General features: G+C 36.3%; 2 protein-coding genes across 3 annotated transcripts in view; one reads left to right on the top strand and one right to left on the bottom strand.

Annotated features, from left to right (window-relative positions):
• The window catches only part of LOC136841911 (multidrug resistance-associated protein 1-like), a 49478-nt gene extending 33787 nt beyond the window's left edge, over positions 1-15691 (bottom strand). The window contains 10 exon segments of the mRNA XM_067109332.1: positions 904-1055; positions 2033-2201; positions 3026-3206; positions 4419-4616; positions 6705-6898; positions 7746-7859; positions 8265-8402; positions 10804-10929; positions 11417-11593; positions 15534-15691. Of these exon segments, the coding sequence (XP_066965433.1) occupies positions 904-1055; positions 2033-2201; positions 3026-3206; positions 4419-4616; positions 6705-6898; positions 7746-7859; positions 8265-8402; positions 10804-10929; positions 11417-11593; positions 15534-15581 (1497 nt within the window). The 5' untranslated portion in view covers positions 15582-15691.
• Positions 15692-15936: 245 nt separating this feature from the next.
• The window catches only part of LOC136841597 (PIH1 domain-containing protein 1-like), a 71719-nt gene continuing 65766 nt past the window's right edge, over positions 15937-21889 (top strand). The window contains exon 1 of one of the 2 annotated variants that reach the window (XM_067108667.1): positions 15937-16506. In XM_067108667.1, coding sequence (XP_066964768.1) covers positions 16435-16506 — 72 coding nt within the window. In that variant the 5' untranslated portion in view covers positions 15937-16434. The remainder of the gene's footprint in view (positions 16507-21889) is intronic. The other variant, XM_067108666.1, reaches the window with a different exon arrangement.

The raw sequence follows: 21889 nt of genomic DNA, 5'->3' as shown, positions 1-21889 counted from the left end.
TACCATCTGCAACAATATCACAAGTAACAATAACAATTACTTGTAACAATAATCCTACCATACTAACATTATGATGGTAACAAATTTACTATCAGTGACGATATTACAAGTAACAACAGCACTATCCGTAACATTATTAAAAGTAACAATGTTACAAGCAAAAGTAGCAATTTTACTAGCTGTAACAGTATTTATTACGAGTAACAATTTTCCTATCTGTAACAATTTACAAGGAACAATTTTACCCGTAACAATATTACAAGTAATAGTTTTACTATCAGTAACAGTATTACAAGTAACAATGTTACTATCAGTAGCAATATTACAAGTAACAACATTGCTATCCATAACAGTATTACAAGTAACAACATTACTAACCGTAACAATATTACAAGTAGCAATGCTACTTTCCATAGCAATATTACAAGTATGACTTTTACCAGTATAAATTTCACATGTAACAATATCACTATCTGTAACAATATCACAATTAACAATATTACAAGTAACAGTTTTCCTATCCGTAACAATATTACACCCTGTAGGAGGTAGTGCCGTCAGTGCACCTCATGTGGTGCACTGTAGGCATTACTTAAGGTTCTTTGCAGTGCACCTTCGGCCCCTAGCTGCAACCCCTTTCATTCCTTTTACTGTACCTCCTTTCATATTCTCTTTCTTCCATCTTACTCTTCACCCTATCCTAACAATTGATTCATAGTGCAACTGGGTGGTTTTCCTCCTGTTACACCTTTCAAACCTTTTACTGTCAATTTCCATTTCAGCACTGAATAACCTCATAGGTCCCAGTGGTTGGCCTTCGGCCTAAATTCTGTATTCTGTTCAATTCTATATTCAACAACATCACAAACGCCATTATTATTCAACCAACGCAAAGCCCCTCACCTTTATCCCATTGAGAATCTCGTTCATCAGCTTGACTCTCTTGTCCTTGCTTTTCATTTGACTGATCTGGAAATTCTTACTCTTGCTGGCAATGAACCCGTTGACGGGTATGAGGGCCACCAATACCGCGAGACCGGCCAAAACTGATATGCCTGGAAGAAAAAATGAGTCAAAGATTAAGGTCAAATTCAAGGTTAGTGCCACACCATCGGACGGCGCTGATGAGGACATGTCTCTCACAGATATATATATGTATATATATATACATATATATATATATATATATATATATATATATATATATATATATATATATATATATATTATGGACTATCTCTTTGGAGCTGATGAATTTAATGTCACAGCAAATGTCGCTGCGGCCTTTAGCTGAGTAGTCTGAACAGCCAGTCACAATTAACTTCAGTGATATCGGTCGCCAATATTTACCGTTAGCTCCAAAAAAAGCAGACTATATGCCGAGGTTATCTTAAATGAAAAAAACACGATTTATTCTAGGTATCTGTAAAAACTAGTTGGAAATTGGTCAAGTTTTATGGGAATAATAAAGTGTTAGCGCTTATATATAAAAATTAAAATTAATATGGAGAGTAACAGAGCATGATGATGCTTCTACTACAGAATAAAATGAGAACGAAGAGTTTTTGAGAAAAATAAGCAAATATATTGATGAAAAATACAAACGAAAAGTATGGGATGGGTAACAGAGCATTAGGATATGTACAAAATAGATTTAAGAATTATGATTTTTTTACAAATTAAGACTGACATAGTACTAATGGTTTCCGAAGATATAAAAAAATATTTCTTAACTTCTCTGTTGTGGTCAACTAAAATACTAAAATATTCCTAAGCCAAACGTGAATTCAGACCGAGAGTGGCCATATCACGCCTAAGCCCTCAAAGGGAACATCTAACAGAAAATCCGACGTAAAAACGAAAATTATGATGGTCACATGAATTAAAACCCACAATCCACCTACACAGACGCGGTTCAAACCTCAGAGAAAATCTAGACTCTAGACGAGATTACAAAGGGGGAAAATCATCATGGCTGCCAGCAGAGGCGTTGTTAAAATCCCCGAAATCCAGACACTGCGAAATAACTAACCCAAGAGGTCCCACAGGAGGTAGAGGGCGATGGCTATCTGCAGCGGGGCCGACCACAGGAGATTGATGTACGTGGAGAGGTCCATGAACCGCTGGGCGTCGACGGACATCAGATTCACGATTTCTCCCACGGTCGACTCCTTCCGGGCAGAGCTGGATACCTTCAGGGACTGAGAAAATTAAAAGAAAAACAAAACGGCGTTATCTTCGACTTCTTTTATAAGTATAGACTAGCGTTATCTTCGACTTCTTTTATAAGTATAGACTAGCGTTATCTTCGACTTCTTTTATAAGTATAGACCAGCGTTATCTTCGACTTCTTTTATAAGTATAGACTAGCGTTATCTTCACGACTTCTTTTATAAGTATAGACTAGCATTATCTTCGACTTCTTTTATAAGTATAGACTGGCGTTATCTTCGACTTCTTTTATAAACAGACTAGCGTTATCTTCGACTTCTTTTATAAGTATAGACTAGCGTTATCTTCGACTTCTTTTATAAGTATAGACTAGAGTTATCTTCGACTTCTTTTATAATTATAGACTAGCGTTATCTTCGACTTCTATTATAATTATAGACTAGCGTTATCTTCGACTTCTTTTATAATTATGGACTATTTCTCATTTTTTCTTTGACACGGCTTTCAAAGGGCGACTATTTCTTATTTGAGAGCCTGAAAATACGTGGAAACTGATTTTTCTTTGAGCAAAAATTCCTTATTTTTTTATTTGACAACTGGTATAAACTATTTCTTATTAGAGGGTATCAGAATAAGGGAAAATGTTATTTAGCTTTACTTGGCCAAAAGTACAGCAGCAAATTACTATTTTACCTTTGGCAAATATCGTAAAGAACATTCTTGTTTTATTTGAGACCCTGAACATAAATGGAATGCTTGTCTTCTCGCTATCGCAAGTAAAGCAGCAACTTCTTCTCTAAAACCACAAATCACAGCACCTACAACAAAACGGGCCCAAGACACAACCCTTTACCTTCTGGTAAACGGCGGAGATGACGCCAGTCCGAATCCTCAGGCCAATCAGGAACATTTTCTCGAAGTACTGTCCGAGAATGAGCGACTGAACCTGCGCAGCGACGAACATGAGCACCGCGTAGAAGTAGCCGTGCCAGACCGGGTCCTCGTTGCCCGACTCGGTGAACGCAATGAGATACCTGCAGGTGTGTGGGTGAATGAATGAATGAGTGAATAAGTAAATGGCTCCATCTATCGTTGTTTCTCACGCACGCCTTACCAGAATAGAATGGGAATTGGAATATAAAATTTAGGCCAAGTGTCTGGAGAATATGAACGGAGGTATAGTAAAAGGAATGAAAGGGGGTTGCAGCTAAGGGGCAGCAGGGACGCCGCAAAGAACCCCAAGTAATGCTTATACAGTGCACCTCAGCACTATGGCCGCCCCCCCCCTCCCCCAATACGGGACTCAACAGAATGGAATGGTTGTTATTGTCCCTCTTCCAAAGCAACGACCATTACCCTCAAACTTTTGCTTTATTAAATTTTTGCTAATAAAATAAAATATACATGAAATTCACTAGCGGATCCAGAACAATTTCATGGGGGGGGCGGGCACTAATTTTTATATTATACATACATACACAAATATATATATATATATATAGTACTATATATATATATATATATATATATATATATATATATATATATATATATATATAATTTATATATATCTATTATATGTATGTATGTATGTATACCGAATCCATTATCATTATCAAGAGGATTATTATTATTATATTATTATTATTGTTTTTTTTTTCTCAAATATTATTGCCTCCATAATAGATTTTTTTTTTATTTTTCCCCCTTCTTTATATTTCTCATTTATGTTATTATCTAAATCTTCGGTATTATTATTTTGCCATTATTTTCCATGATGGGGGCACGTGCCCAGGTGCCGTCCCCCGGATTCGCTAGTGATGAAATTGGTTCATTTAAAGGTGTATATTTGTTAACAAAAATAAACTTGAAATTTTACCATCTACGAGAATAGATACAATGTTGCTCTAAAGATATACAAGAATTGAGTTTCACGCATATTTTTACAGCAAACGTGTTTACTATAAAAAATATAAGTGAAATCAGTCCACTTTAAAGATCAATGTTTTACATCAGTTTTAGTAACCATAAATCAGTTGATTAATTTTACATAAAAAAACACGCATGAAATCAGATCACTGACGGGTATGTTATCTATAAAGTAAACAAGAGATCAGTCGATTAAACAATGCATCCTGCTTATAAAAACATGAAATCATTTCACTGAAAGAAGCATGTTCTTTAAAAACACACACGCACACACTAGAAGGGAGGAACAGATCACCGTCCCAGAGTAGTAGACTGACCTGAGAATTATGGGACTAGCAAACTGAAGCAGATCATACATCAGCTTTAGAACGGCTCCGAAGAGGAACGAAGGCCCGAAGGTGCGCACCATCGTTGGCAAGATGGAAATGGGAGGAGCTTTCGGCTTGGTCTGCCCTGTCATTTCGATGTGATTGGCATTTTGGGGGGGCAACGCCCACGTTTCGGATGACACTTTTCTGAAAGAAGTAAAATTCCAGATTATTATTGGAGGAGCCACCACTGGCGGTAAAAGCCATTACATTAATTTTTGTTCGCTGGTTTTATGTAGACATGAGACTAAAGCCAGGCTCGCTTGTGTGTCCAGATTTTCGCCAGAAACAATTGACATCACATGTGTGCTACAGGGGATTTCCTTAGGTTATGGAAACGGCTATTTCGATCCGTAAACAACCATAGACAAATGAAGGCAGAAAAATCCAGGTGTAAACAAAGCTTAATTTGCATGGGAAATGACCAAAAGGTTTGAAAATACTGGGAAAACGAAAAAATAAATTGCTCGAAGTGACACAAAAAAACTCCTTTCCATCAAAGAATTATAAAGATTAATCTTTTAATTTTCCAAGACCTGCTTCAAAATGCCCCAGTCTTCTCTATTGTTTCACTGACACAATATCTAATGATCAGCATTACTATCCCATCCATTTTTCAACAAATACACAATTATTTCCTAAGAGAATAACGCCAAGTCATTTCAAATGCATATTATGCTTTAAATAACTTGGCCTTTCATATACATTCCCCTGCAAAAATCAAAATGTCCGCCTAGTTATTTCTTTAAAAAAACATTTATTCGTGAGTAAAAAATCACTTTGCCTACTAGATTTTGATAACTACTCATAAAAAAAACTAATAACAGCGATTCAAAACTTTTCCTGTCCTTGTGCGTTTATTATTATTATTATTATTATTATTATTATTATTATTATTATTATTATTATTATTATTATTATTATACTATTATTATTATTATTATTATTATTATTATTCAGAAGATGAACCTATTCATATGGAAACAAATACAGGACCCACTGACTTGAATTCAAGCTCCAAATGGGAAATGTAGAAAAGATCAGTTATTAAAAAAACGGATAAATTTACAAATTAATAAGTAAATTATCAAAATACAAGGAGGCTGTTCCACAGTCCTATGTGTGAGGAATAAAGGACCTCTGGAACTGAGAAGTTCGACATTTTCTGCATGTTGGTGCTGGTGTTCACCGAATCTAATATTAAGAAACAAAAATCTACCATTAAATAACAAAAGCTCACAGGTAATTGAAATTCCAAATTCTTCATACAGTCATGATGTAAACAAAGCATTCAGGCTTGTAAAATCGTCACGCGGATTCATGAATAGCAAAGCTGCAACAATCAGGTCATTATGAGTTGTAGCCGCTAGGCCTACACGTCAATGAGACATGCTGAGTAATAAGTGCACTGAATTCAGTCATGCATAATCGAAGCTTCTTTGCATTAAAACAGCAATTCTATCGGTGCATCGTGTTTTTCATGCTGGAAACTGTGGACGTTAATATCACTAGTTGTGACATTGACGCTTCTTGCACATACCCGGGAATCCACCATATCAAAAAATAGTTTTTTCCTTCCAGAAAACACTGCGTTCTTTATAGACACTGATCGTCATTTAAGGATTATTAAGAGTTTGTTTGGGCAGGCATAGCACATGAAACGTCAGTGTGACATCCGGTTGAATATAAACATCTAGTTGCTTTTAGGTATCTATTATTAACCGAATCTTACCCACGCGCAGAGCGGTTCCTGAATGACTTCACTCCGCCAAATCCCATCTTCCGTGAACTATCGGCAATGGAAGTTCCAGCAGGAAATTTTTTAAATACTTCAGGATTTACTTAATTAAGGTGCTTTGACGTTGGAATTTTAACACCAAATACAGTGGTGAGTACTTATGGAGATATTCTGAATATAAATGAATAATTGTCACGACATTATATATCACAGAATTTATAGTACTAAACATAAACTATTGTAGACCACTATAGTACTAAACATTCACAATGAACTTGATACACCCACTTCATTCTTAACAGAATATCCAAACTACTATACTACATTAATGAAATCACAGAAAACTAACTGCGTCTTCAGGCATTCGATAACAAAACCTAGGCATAGTGCCAGCTTAACAGGAACAACAACAACAAGCTCAGCGAACTGCAGGCAAGATATTTCTGCTTCTGTGAAATAAATTAAAATCTACAAGCAACGGACAAAGGGCTACTCACTTCTCTGCATTCGCCCGACTTTTCTGGTAGTTCTTGTTCCACACAGATACCACATAGTACGAGGCATTCTCGTAGGTGAGATTCCACAGGTCCTTCCTCTGTAGCGGTTTCCTGTAACCCTTCCAGATAAGAGTGTCGAGCCAAGAGAAGAAAATGCGGTTCAAGAAAGAAGCGCTGGGTTCTGGGGAAGGTTTCTGGGGAAGAAAGTAGAACAGACTTGATTCGTAAGATAGTTGGTCCAATTTGTAATTGTTTTTAATTGAAGATATTCCTCGACTATCATTTGCTTTCAGTGGCTAAATCTTTGCCTAAACAGCTACACAAATGATGCCATGGACACTCTACATGGGGAGGATTAAATAACACCCCTTTCTTATGCATTACATCTTTGTTATATCGTTAGAAATCCACTTAAAATCCTGAAGCTTTACGAAAACTATTGACAATGACAACAGTCCTTGTAAAGCTTAAGGGTTGTAGGTGGATTTCAACCAATTTACCAACATTTAATATACAAGAAGAGGGTCTCATTTTTAACCCAATCTCTCAAAAAAGTAATCATTCTTCATAGTCTTCACTCTATATGGTGATATCACCCTGGTATGACCGCCATACTCCAGTTTTCCCTCTTATGGGCCTATTGGCTACTTGGAGCAAACCCCGATCTGAAAGATGATTTCTTACATCCATTTTACTCTTAGGAAAAACTAACCTAAACTGCAACCAGTGACCTTAAACTATTCCACCAGGATGTTTGCACTCTTCAAATGAATTATTGAAGTATTGGATCTTTCCTAGATAGTGAACCCCAGCAAAGTTCGGAAGTCGTTATCTAGGACTAATATATCTTGGGGGTCATTATCTTTAGGATATTTACAGTCTTTTGTTTATGTTTTTACTGTAATCCCCAACGGGCTTGTATTAAACGCGCCGCAAAGGTGGATACATACCGGGTTAAAACCCGTGGGGGTCGCTATCTAGGAAAGATCCGAACTATTGACTGATGGAGCGATTACTAAAAGTAGACTAGTCACCACTCACCTCTCCTCTGTTGAAATGTACATGTTCTGGCACAGCGTCACCTATGCAATTGAGTATGAGCATGATGACGATCGCGGGGAAATATACCATGTACAGCGCGAACATCAGCTTATCCTGGATTAAATAAATTGATTAATTAATTACTTAATAAAACCACATAATGTATATGTATGTATATATATATATATATATATATATATATATATATATATATATATATATATATAAATATATATAATGTAAGTATATCAGTACATAAATTTACAAGAACTGTCTGGAATTAGGGACAAATCTCTTTAGATATGTAGTCACTATAGATCAATATACTGTACAAATGCAGATGAAATCATTATATAGATTTATACATATATCAGTAACTATGGATTGACAGCTGAGAGCTGTTAATCAGCCCAGTGGTCTGGTTAAACAAAGGTATACTCCAACTTACAACAACGTACATGTAAATCTCTCTCTCTCTCTCTCTCTCTCTCTCTCCCTCTATATATATGGTCAACTCACCTCACTCGGGATATCGGTGAGGTAGTTCACGTACTCTGGTATACCGCACACGACAAGGAGTACCCAGAACAGGAAGAGATACCCAGAGCTTTGGAAGCCCCTCTTCTTTTCCAGAAGCACGAACGTGAATTGTAAGAGCTGGAAGAAATGGAAGAATGGAACATAAATAGGCAACAAAGTTGGAGCCTGTGCATACTACAGCCTGCCTGTTCTATTATTATTATTATTATTATTATTATTATTATTATTATTATTATTATTATTATTATTATTATCATTATTATTATGTTGTGTAGAACTCTCAATGCCGAGAACAGGAATAACTTCGTATGAGGTCCACAATAATATATCAGTGGTAGAATGTGAGACTTTATAAAAATGTATAAAAAGCTTTCGAACCCTATCCAGGGTTAGAAATAGGGTTCACCTTCTGAATAATAATAATAATAATAATAATAATAATAATAATAATAATAATAATAATAATAATAATAATAATTTTTATAAGGTCCACAATAATATATCAATGGTAGAGTGTGAGACTTTATAAAAATGTATAAAAAGCTTTTGAACCCTATCCAGGGTTAGAAATAGGGTTCACTTTCTGAATAATAATAATAATAATAATAATAATAATAATAATAATAATAATAATAATAATAATAATTTTGTATAAGGTCCACAATAATATACCAATGGTAGAATGTGAGACTTTTATAAAATGTATAAAAGTTTTGAACTTGAAATAGGTTTTCTCCTTCTGAATAATAATAATAATAATAATAATAATAATAATAATAATAATAATAATAATAATAATTTGTATAAGGTCACAATATAGGTCAATGGTAGAGTGTGAGACTTTATAAAAAATTTGTAAAAAGCTTTCGAACCTATCCTGGGTTCAGCTTCAGTTGGACTGAAGATGAACCCAGGATAGGGTTCAACTATTTTATTTTTATAAAAGTCTCACTCTACCATTGATATATTATTGGACCTTATATAAAATTATTATTATTATTAATATTATTATTATTATTATTATTATTATTATTATTATTATTCAGAAGGTGAACCCTATTCATATGGAACCAGACCACAGGGGCCCTTGACTTGAAATTGAAGCTTCCAAAGAAGATGGCGTTTATTCGAAAGAAGTAACAAATCACCGTCAGTAGCCTACAGTATCTGAAAAGAACTGGTCATAGATTAAGTTACCTTGTTAAAGAGAGCTTGGCACATACGTACCTACATCCAAGAAGTATATAAAAACCAATAAAATTAGTGGCTAAGAAAATGGTGCTTGAAAACGTAATCTTAATTAAATCACGAGGTCAATGAGCAATAATTTTTTTAAGAAACTGCCGTCGATTATATTCGCAAGCCAGTAACTAGAGAACGCATTTAATGGGCTAATCTTTATCGAATTCTGACGGGTGCGATCAGGAAATATATTTATATAATTCACTTTTCTAAAGCTAGTGATAACATATGTATTTAAGAAGCTTTTTTTTTAATCGAATTCTGACACCTGTTCATCTTCTGTTACCAGTAACTTGAAAAAGCGTTTAATGGGCTAATCTTCATCAAATTCTGAAATTTGAGATCAAGATCAAACAACATATTTATAAAACTAACCTTACCAAGGCTAGTTATAAAAATGTATTTATCTTTTTCTAATCGAATTCTGACGCTTATGATCGAAAAATGGTTTTAAGAAGCTAATCTTTATACGTTCTGAAACAGGTAACCAGAAAGTAACAATTGGAAAGTCCATAATCAATGTATTTGGCAAATCCAGTCTTCTAAACACTGAAAGCAGTCGCTAGAAACATTTTGAAGGCGATAATCAAAACAGGAAACCAGCAACATGAAAATAGTTTCATGAAAACATTTCTGATTAAAACGTGAAACTAGTGATCTGGGAACCGGGAACTGTGAACTTTTCTTCTAGACTCTGATCGCTGACAGATTACCCAGTGCAGAGGTCATTTCATTGCCCTTTAGTTCCTCTAACCTTTGAACATTTCGCCACCGAAATTTGCCTTATTTTACTTTCTCGGGTGTCACCTTAAGATGAACATTGCAAGTAAATAGATTTCAAAAGGGAGGGACTCATTCTGGTAACAATCTACTCATTTTCTAATAGTGTGCTAAAGCCAGCCTCATCAGAAGCCAAAGCAACTACTGCCGAAGTTTGTGTTTGTGTGTGTATGTGTGTGTGTGTTCTTGTTTTCTGTGCGGCTGCAGCAATGGACAAGGTGACTGTTCTCCTCCCTCTACCAGAAGATAAAACCTTCCACGCAAGGAACGTTCAAACATTATAAAAAAATCTAGTTATTTGTTATTTTCTAAAATGCATTTACCTCCCTTAGCCGTTATCTATGGGCCATGCTGCATTTCTGCTTTCAAGTGGCACTCAGCACAGCCCCTTTGAGGTCAGGCCCGAGTCCATCTTTTTGGCACTCACACAAGACCAAGAGGTGACACAAATACTTACTATGGTTAAAAACGACCGAGACGTGGCACAAATACTTACTATGGTTAAAAACAGTATTGCTGGGGCAGCGTACTCCACCCCATGCACAGTACCGCCTGAACTACCTCTGGATACCGCAAAAAAGAAGTCTGCAGCTTGGACTACCATTAAGATGAGCGAGCCAATCTGGAAATTACGAGAGGTCACAATCACAGGTATAGCTGAGGCTTTATATGTGTTGTTAAAAGGGTTTCAGTGACACCTTAAGATCATTTACCTCTTGTTATTTTGACTGGGCTTTCTGCTTCTCTTGTTCAGAGGCAACACCAGTCAATTAAAAATCATTCTTAAGCTGTCTTAATTACAGTGCCATGACTGAGAACTCTGCTTCTATTGCTAAGACAATATTTAGTCGAGAGCAGCAAGTCACTACACTTTCTCCATTGACATTTCTGAGGCCTAAACCTCTTGCTTAACACAGTTTCTTTCATACACAACGAATCCTACGGCCCTGAACCTCTACTACCAATAAGAAAATATACAGTCAAAACTAACCAACCCTCAGGTCATTGTCATCAGATTATTTCCACACCACCACTTCGAATGAAACCTCAGCTTCCTTTGCTGGCAGACATCATCCTTAACCAAAGAACTCGAGCAAAATTCAACTTACCATCTTACCTATATTAAGCCAAGTCCAAGGTACCAGCCTGTCTAGGCTGCTCTTCAAATAAAACACCTCCAGGGGTGCAAACACCCACAAGAACCCACAGGGGATCCATATTAGCACCGTGCGTTCGAAACACCTTGTGAAACTGGGTGTTTCGGCGTACCATGTTGCGTTTATATCCTGGAAAGATAAGATGCTTGATTATTTTGAAATGTTGACGACGTGATAAGTATTACTGGTATATTCCCCGGTTATATTTAGATCTTGAAAAGATACAAAATTGAATTTTGAAACGTCAGTGGCAAGAAACCAACTTAAGTCCCTGATTAATTTCAACTTTTATTTTTCTACTAGTACTACTGTTAAAAAATAATACTTGTTCAGCTTTACACCTTCCACTGCATTCTTCTTATTCTGACACATGGCTGTTCCATTCTGAGGAAGCTTTCTACAGAAGTGCATGGCCTTGCAACTTTTTATATGAGTGTATTCAACTTGTGGGTAAGAATAAGGAACATTAGTAGTCACGAGAAAAATATATTGTTACTGAATAATGGCTCTTTGCATGAAAAGATAAATTATCACAGAATTCAGAGAATCTAGAGACAGACAAAACTCAATTTACTAGCAACGGATGAGTGACAGTCCTCAGACCCCTAAGATATATATATACAAAAACAGACAATAACTTGAATTTAATTCGCAAAGAATTAAGTTTTTAGTACCTTCGCTGAGGATGGCAGTGTTTTTGCTTCGGTTTGTCTGTCAGTCTGCAGGATTTCGTGAAAACGAATGAACAGACTTTTACAAAATTTTATGAAAACATGCCTGACGTCCCACAGAAAAAAAAGTATACAAAGTTTTGGCGTGGATGTATGAACTCTTTTCATTTATTTTTTTGTAACTATGAAGTAAAATATAAGATATGAGATATTGTGGGCCATGTAATAAGAAGAGGGGAGGTGGAACCAATCAAAAGAGCTAAGAATATGTCAGTGATGGGGAGGAGGAGTGTGGGGCGTCAGTGGATGTGGTGAGGAGGGATATGGGGGGAGGTGGAACTGGGGGAAGCAGAAGCAAGGGATAGGAATAGGTGGAGAAAGTTGACTCGAGCAGCCAACCCTGCTATACAGTGGGATTAATAAAATCGAAGAAGGAACTATTGGTTTTAACTGAGCAGGCCTATATCCCTTCGACTCGTCAGCGAATCGATTCCGGGTCCTCTGACCGGGCAGACTACTGTCAGAAGCACAGACTTCGTAACGGTGCTGTGCTCTTACTATACGTATAAACTGACTCATACTTTGTATTGAGACGAAATGTGGAAAATAATTCCCGTAGACTTTATCTTCACTTTCCTCCACACCATTGAGCATCAACATCAGGTTAAAGACTTTAATTTTACCTGAGAGAGAGAGAGAGAGAGAGAGAGAGAGAGAGAGAGAGAGAGAGAGAGAGAGAATTCTAATTTCAGAAAAAACTAGCTCTACTAAGCGGGGTTCAAGAAAACCAAGAACAGTCCAGTGCAGCTTGTCCCTTCATAGCTGGAAACTACTTTAGTTCCCTGCGTATTCATGGCTGATTTATTGCACCGACTGTACAGTATAGGTCTGATAATGAACAACTTATTTATTTTACGATGAATATATATATATATATATATATATATATATATATATATATATATATATATATATATATATATATATATATGTGTGTGTGTGTGTGTGTGTGTGTGTGTGTGTGTATTATATATATATATATATATATATATATATATATATATATATATATATATATATATATATATATATATATAAACCTGACCCTCCACCTGAAAAAATCTTCCCATTCTCACGACGCCTGAAATAAGCACCGCCCACTTGCTTACGTCACAGTTCACCGCTTGAAAATGACTGTAATTCATTTATCTATCAATACTATCGAATTACAGAAGGTACAACTTGAAATTTGTGATTCAGACAAATTACCTCCCTGAAACACGTCTTTCCAATTCCTTAGATAAGGGCAATTCAATGTCTATTATAGTATTTGTTATGATCACAAGTTATTGGTAACCATGGCAACGTGACAGCAATATATCATCCACCTTCAGGAGTAGAAGCAAAAACTAAGACAATAAACAACTTCTTACTCGGAACTTCCCCAACTGGAGGTACTGAAGAATCTCACTGAATATGAGCTATAATAACTAATTCATTCTAAATAATTCAACTTACATCCCCACTGGTTCAATGACCGGTTAAGACTTATAAAATGCAAAGTAAATAATTCTAGGTGGCTTGCTTTAAATAGTCAAGCTTTTATCGTTTTCTTCTATTATGTTTACTCTTTCACTTGTTCAGTCCGGTTTTGGGCTAAACAAGTGAAGTGGGCTCCCGTCCTACCCGCATATGCATTTGAAAAATATGCTGTTATTATTTTTGCGCACGGGAGGACAAACTGAGAAGTTTACAAACTCTATGGAATGGCATAGCCATATTTGACTTTTATACTTTAACTTCAATCCTACCCTTATTCACTCAATCAAATTTCAACATTGAAAATTTAGTCCTGATGTTCCACAGAAGAAAATTACCAAGTTTTGGTGTGGATGTACGAACTCATTTCATTTATTTTTTATAACTATGGTGTAAAATATAAGATGACTTAGTCAGGAGACTGTCAGAAGCACAATCTTCAAAACGGTGATGTGCTCTTATATATATACTGACTTTCACACTCTATATAGATTACGAGAAGATTTATGTCTCAAAATATAATTTTTATTTGTATATTTTGCTTGGAGATTCCTCAAAACGTCATATTATCTTCTGCTCTGTAGGATTCGTCGTCTGATAAGTTCTAACTACAGTTGCTTATGTGATGTTTAGAATTTTCAGTCTGTAAACGAAGTTCCATATAGAAATATATATATATATATATATATATATATATATATATATATATATATATATATATATATATTTGTATGCATGTATATGATCCTTCCTTATAACAGCAAATAACTTCACCAGCATTGCTGCACATGTTGAAAATGTGACTTGTGTTTCGGAACACACTCGACCCTGAAGAGATAATTATTCTGATAATAAGTTTCTGATAATAAGTTACATAAAATCACAAGGAAAAGATTAGGCGAGTTTTTTTTTTCCTTTGCGAGCTATATTTGGATAAAGCTTTATTCGTTTCGTAACGAAAAATCGATGGCAATCGTTGACTGATTATCGATGCTTAGATGCTCTGACATTTTAGTAGTAAAAATCCGCGTTCAGATACACTCACTGACATTCACCTTATCAGAATGATGTTTCACGATGTTCTCTGTCATATCTGAGAGTATAGCTGGATTATTGTTCTCAGTGTTATTTCTTGGGGATTGAGGACTTAATGGAACAAAATATGTGTATAAATCAGTCTACATAGGTTTGTTATCTGTTCAATTATACGCCTTTTACTTCTTGTGATGAAGTTGATAGCTCAGTGTCCTTCTACCTGGCTGCTACTCACAAAAACCACCAGATAAATAAGTCACGGAGACTAAAGAATTATTATTTTCTTAAATAAGCCCAAATATATATATAACAAACAAACGAAATGGAAACATAGGCCTGCATAAGAAAAGATATAAACAAAATAATGTTCTCAAGGACACGTGCACAGTAAGATACAAATAACAAACAATTAATATTTCCGTTCATAAACAGCATTTAAAAAAAATAGCCTATGTAAATACATTTATAACATCTCTCAAGGATATTCCGTAAGGACAGGTAACATTTTACTCATTGAGCACGACTAAACATTGCCTTCGCACATACCTGAAAATCGATGACATTAAATAACATACTTTACCAGCATTATTTTTCTCACATCTCGCCATAACACCTTGATTTGAGCTTAATTTAGCCTAGGAACAAACTACACCCCCATTTAGATACGTTCCAGTACTTCAGTGGTCCACATCCATTGCAAACTTAGCGAACATTTGTATATTTTCATTAATTTAGCGGGTTTTTTTTTTCTGTAATATCACTGACATCAATGAAGAAACCTGCATCTCTCAGATATTAAGCCACATTATTCCGTTATCACATACCCAAAACGTTCCGCCACAGAAATCGTCTAAAACACTTGGCTCCGCCATGGTGATGGTATGCACTATCGTAGAGTATCCACTACTACTAAGTTTCCACTTGTGGTGCAGAAGAATTTAGAGACTCGGTTATTAACTCCGCCCTTTTTATGACGTCATTTACGTTCACTCCCATCGCGAAGGAGACTACTTTACTAGCTTTGCCCGTTCCTATAAGGCTCCTCCCATGCACGGCTTCAAAACTCCTCCCCTTTTCATGACGTAATAGCTCCTCCCAGGCAAAAGGCTCTTATTAAAAAGCTGAATAATCTAGTGAACAATTATTGACAAATCCAAGGGGTTAGCGTATCGTTTCAAATAAAACTTTGAATCCAGTTTGATTGCGTCATTTTTCTCGATAACGGAAGAATAAGTCACCATTTTAGGACTTGACGGGATGCAACAATATATCAGGAAAATAAAGAGGACTAACAGCTGACATCTTACTTTTCACAGATCTGTCTAGACAGGGAAATGAAAAGAGCGAAGAATTTTAATATGAAAATATACGTTATCGTAGAGGAAAAGAAGCATAACCAAAGAAAAAATATATGTTTCAAGAGCCGTTCCAATCGAAAACCAACGACTACTACTACAACTCCCGTTTGTTTTCGAACAAGTTTTTCGTCTAAAGTTCGCAAGTGGTGTCTCATTTCCTTTAACTTATAACTATAAGCTAGTTCTAAGTGTCATACATCGTAAGTGTAAGCTGTTTCTAGGTGCCATACGTCGTCTCAGTTATACCTGGCCTCGCTTATCCCTTAACGCAGTCAGCAAGAAGGTTGAGCCTGGGCTATCTAAGGAACTGTCTGTTGTTGCGACGTAGACGACCATAAGCCAAGTCTGCATAGTTTTGTTAGCGAAAATGAGTGACAAAAAGAAAGCAAACTTCCTGGACATCGACGACAGTATAATGAAGAAGCAGCTGTTACTCGAGGTAGGCTAATTCACGAATTGCCAAAACTTACGATATAGCCTAGCCTAGATTAGTAACATAAGCGTTATATTTGATTAAGACTCGTCTAACCATTAGGTTGTCAGTGAAACAGACTTTATCAAGGATTTTTTTATAGCCCATAATTTTGCCATGAGAAGGTTAGTATGCAGACAGAGGGGTCACGACTTACTTTCAGGGGGAAGGGGCCATTATGCGCCCCCTCCCCCTGGCCAGGTAGCCTATGCGCATGGTATCTAAGGTAAGGTGGGTAAACTCAGGTCTGGTTAGGTTGTAACCCCCTCTGAAATGCTCACTACAGTTAAGGGGGTAGCATAGGCTAGACTAGAGAACGTGACCCCTCTGTTAACATTGATTCCTTTGGTTACGTTAAGCAAATTTCTGTAGGGCCAGCCTATTACTGTTTTTTTTCATAGAGTCATTTTGAACAAATTTTCCTCAAGCTTGCTTCTCTTGCATTGCAAATGATTAAGATAGGCCTGTGAGCTGGGATAATTAACCAATAATGCCTCATTTAGGCTATAATTGGCTGTTTTGTATATATGCTGCCATATTATGGCATAGTTTAGGCTAGTCTAATGTGATGGCTTCTATGGACCTTTTGGAAAGACAAAGAGCATCTTTGAGAATACAGTCGTATCCTGAACTTAGGCGAGGTTAGGTTCCAGAACCCCTCGCGCAAGATGAATTTTTTTTTAAGTTTGGCACGGTCTCTAAAAATGCTAATAAATGCATATTTCTAAAGTTTAAACACTAAATATGACCCTAATCATGCTCCCAAATTATTAAGCCAACTTTTAATGAAATTAAAGTTACTGTAATTTTGTTTAAAAGTTAGCTTAATACATTACCCTTAAAAAAAATTTCTACGGAAACTCCGAGACTCTCCCTCTAAAGGTATCATCGCCTCCCTAGATGTTGAGAGCCTCTTCACAAACGTGCAAGTCGACGAGACAATTGAACATATCCAGAATAGGGTATATAGATGTGAGGACACACCAACCATAAACATCCCTGAAGAAGCCCTGAAAACCATTCTCGAAACATATACTAAGAAGGCCCCCTTCACCACCCACAGAGGACATCTTTACTGCCAGATCGACAGCGTGGCAATGGAATCCCCTCTAGGGGTCCTATTTGCCAATTTCTACATGAGCGTCATAGAGGAGAGGGTCTTCAGTAAAATCCCCTGCCCTCCTCAATACTACAGGTATATAGACGAAACCTTTGTGAGAGTGAATAACGAAAAAGACCTGGAAAAATTAAGGACCACTTTTGAAGAGTGTTCCGTCCTCCATTTCATGTACGAACGTAGTGTTGACGGCGCCCTTCCCTTCCTGGACGTTCGAGTGCAGCAGACCCTGACGGGTTATACCACAGCAGTCTACAAGAAACCTGCGAACCCAGGTCTATGCCTTATTGGATCCAGTGAGTGCCCGGACAAGTATAAAAAGTGCGTGGTTGATGCCTTCGTCTGTCGCGCCCTCTTACAGTGTTCCACATGGAAAGGAACGACGAAAGAAATCGACAAATCAACGCAAATACTTATTAACAACAACTTCTAATCATATGGTTGAACAACAAACCCGAGTCTCTATAAATAACTGGCACCGGGAAAGCATGACGGACACCGGAAACAACCATAGCAAGTCCGTAAAACTATATCACAGAAACTATATGCACCAGAAATATGCAGATGAGAAGGCCCTCAGAAAAATAATGAATGAAAATGTAACCCCTATTAAAGAAGATGACAAAATTGCAATGATAATATACTATAAAAATTTGAAAACAAGCCAGTTATTACTTAAAAACAACCCTGCACCCCCAGAAACGCCTTTGAAGAGAAGTAGTGTCATCTACGAATTCACATGCCCGGTGGAAAGATGCCATCACTCTTATATCAGGATGATGACTACCAAACTCTCAAAGTGTCTCTGCTGTCATTTCCAAGAAGGGGCAATTTTTAATCATTACACTCAAAAACACCAAAGAAGGCCCGAAAGAGAAGAACTCATAAAGAATACCAAAACCATCAACCAGGCAATGGACCGCCGACGGCTATGGCTTCTCGAAGCTCTACATATCCTAGAAAAAAAGCCGAACATCAACACAGTGAAGGAAACAGAATTTCTCCCTACCATCATACGGAAAAATTTAAGAAACCAACTGACGACAGACACCGGCGAGAGAGAGTGAGAAAGAGAGAGAGAGGGGAGCTGGAGAGAGAATGAGAATGGAAGAGAGAGAGAGAGAGAGAGAAAGAGACAATGAGAGAGAGAGAGAGAGAGAGAAAGAGGAAATGTGTTAGAAAGAGAAGGAGAGGAAGAAAGAGAAAGGGACCCAGCATCGGACACAGAAGGCAGATTACCTGAACAACATATAATCCCGGATAACAGCCACTCCCAAAGTCAAGTAACGACTAGGCCCAGAAGGTCCCAACACTTCCAGGCCAGATTTCGTCACCAACCTATTAGGACTACCCAAAACACTGCTGAATAACCAACTTGACAATTGTATACCCCCGCTTGCTATATATACCCTTGTAACCTGCATGCCATTCATTCACTCTTTGAAGATAAACGTCAGAGAGCGTTTGAAACGTCAGAGGAAATAAAACTAAGAAAACAGAAATCTTTGTATGCCCTTGGGAAACCTGATATACCAGCTACAGGCTGAGGAAAAAAAGATAATAAGAAGAATAGAGAAGACTCTATATAAATTGAATGCCATAGAAACAGCTATGATTTTTAATGCAACTGCCCTCAGAGAAGGTCTCCTCCCGTATTATTAGTATTTAATCTTATTAATCTTAATATTTGAAAATTAGTACTTATTATTAGGTAAAAAATTTATTTAACATAAAAACAAATGGACATATAGCCTACATGTACCATACATTTTAATCATTTGTGAAATGTATACAGCATTATGTAGGCATTGAGTTTCAAGCGGATTAGGTTCTTGCTTGCAAGCCAAAAGTCGATTTTAACGTAAATCAGTTTGCAACTCAGTCTATAGTACAGTTAATACTGTATGATGCTGCTGATGGGGCAGGGTAACTCAAAATGACGCGTCAGCCTGCCCAGTCTCGCTGCCAGAAGTACGGTTGTAAGTGCGAGTGGTTGTATGTCGAGCAGGTTGTAAGTCGGATGGTACTTGTATTTTGATGTTGGCAAGAAATTAATTATGTTATACCTTGAACTAGGTAAGAATATGATATTTACGAATAGACATCTCCCTTGTCAAAAAGTTGCCTACATAAATCTTTGACCAAGGAAATATGGTGAAGTTTTCATCATTCATCCATTGATACTAGTTGGTTGGCATAGTGCACATTTAGCTTAGAAATTGAATTGTTGAGCATTTCCTCTATAGGTTAATGTGAGCAATGCTTACTCTGATATCTTTGTGGTAGCCTAAGCTATTCTAGACCTAGCCTAGTTTTATTTTTGAGAAATGGATGCACTGATCTTGGCAGTTTTTCATTGGTGATGCCAAGAGGCTTACTCTAACAAGTTAGCAGTGTATAAGATAGTCTAACTTAAACTAGGCTCAGTTGTCCGGTTGGAACTGTTCTGTACATCAATCTCTAATAAGCCATGCCTTCCTTCTGAATCCTAGTTGGCTACACCTAAGTGCATTTAAAAAATCTAAACTCCACACTATAGGCTATGAATAATAAATTGTGAATGCATAGTTTAGTACAGTGCAAACTGATACTCATTGAGATGTAACTCCCAACTTCATATATTTTAAATTTTGCTTTTTTGTTGGGCATGGAGTATGAAGAAAATACCGTTCTCTTGGCTGTTCAAAATATTATTCTTTGATATTTAGAATTGTTACTAGTTTTAAAAAATTTTTGTAGCATTTGAAATTTGTTATACAGTTTCACCAAAAGTAGGATTAGCCTTTTTAAAGTACACATAATATGGAGTCATTGTACACAAATTTCAAGTGATCTCAAGTGTATCTATAACAGGTTTTGTGTGATGAATGGGAATCCTCATATGAGTATTAATATTGCGCGCCATTCGGTTTGGATGAATTCAGCAGGAAAAATGTTCACAGTACTTCAGTGAGCCATAAATGACTTGTGGCAACTATTTAGCTTAGCTCGGTCAGTATGCCTTGAGATTTTCAGAGGGGAATGTACTGTACTGCCTCTCTGCCGCTCCAGGGCTTCTTTTTATTTATTTGCTCATAGATATACCCAGGGATTGCTGTTGGTTTTAGTTCTTATCTTTTATGATAGTATGTCAGCTATAATTGTAATTGTGCAAAAAAAAGTGCAAATAAGTTACTGCATCTCCCCATCTCAGTAAATCTCACAAATATTATACAAAAAATGTACTCAGAATAATGATATTGTGTGAGCTGTAATTATAATTTTAAGACAAAATAAAATACATTATTAGAAAAAACATGCATAACGTGGTAAAATTAACATATTTTTATGAGTTTCTTGTAGAAGAGGCCCCACACAGGGTTGTAAATAGTCACTTTCAACTTCCCGTGGAAGGTAGGGAAAAATGTTTAGAATTTTACTTCTTACACCATGGACATTTACATATCTTCCTCTTTCCATTGTGTTTTTTCTTAAATTGGCCAACCTTAAAGTTTACCCGGTCTGGTGTGCTTGATATATATTTAGCCTGTCCCTTAAGGGTTAAGGTAAGACTAGAACATCTATTTACAGAATTATCTGTTCCAGTAGTTTTAGAATTTTTAAACAAAATCATTGAAGATTGAAATCCACTTGCATTGAGGTTTATTGTTACTTATTGTTATTATTATTAGTAGTAGTAGGTTTAATTATACTTTATATAATTGTAAACATGAATTTTAATATTATCACTAGATTTGGTTATTAGGTTTCTGTATTTTTAGTTTTTAGTCTTTGAAAACCCCAGGCTGTAATGCATATGCACAAAATTTTCCTTATTCTATGTACTCTTGATGACAGGATGGCAAAATCACTTAAAAAGTTCATACCAAAAGACCATGGGGTGGAATTATAACATATTTAGGATGGATTTAGTACTATAATTCTTAGTTTTACTCTCTTTGTATCCTTATGTAAGCTAGGCTACACTTGTTCATGGACAGTTAGTGCACACTGACCTCTTTTTTAGGGATTGGGGTCCGGCAAAGTACACTAATCTGACATTCCCCTGTGGAATACTGTACATGTTTTTTAGTACCTACACTGCGTCATATAAGTCCTGGTATAAATGACGTCAACAGGTATTAATAATTAAGAACTAGATTGCTTGTGATGAGTCATGTAACTGATAGACATTCCACAGCTTATCATCAAAAGGTACAGCGAAATAAGATTAAGTAAAGCATTTTCAGTGAA

Source organism: Macrobrachium rosenbergii, chromosome 9, assembly GCF_040412425.1.
Source record: "Macrobrachium rosenbergii isolate ZJJX-2024 chromosome 9, ASM4041242v1, whole genome shotgun sequence".
Classification (NCBI taxonomy): Eukaryota; Metazoa; Arthropoda; class Malacostraca; order Decapoda; family Palaemonidae; genus Macrobrachium; species Macrobrachium rosenbergii.
The sequence above is the reverse complement of the archived record's forward strand: the minus strand, read 5'-3'. Positions and strand labels throughout refer to the sequence as shown.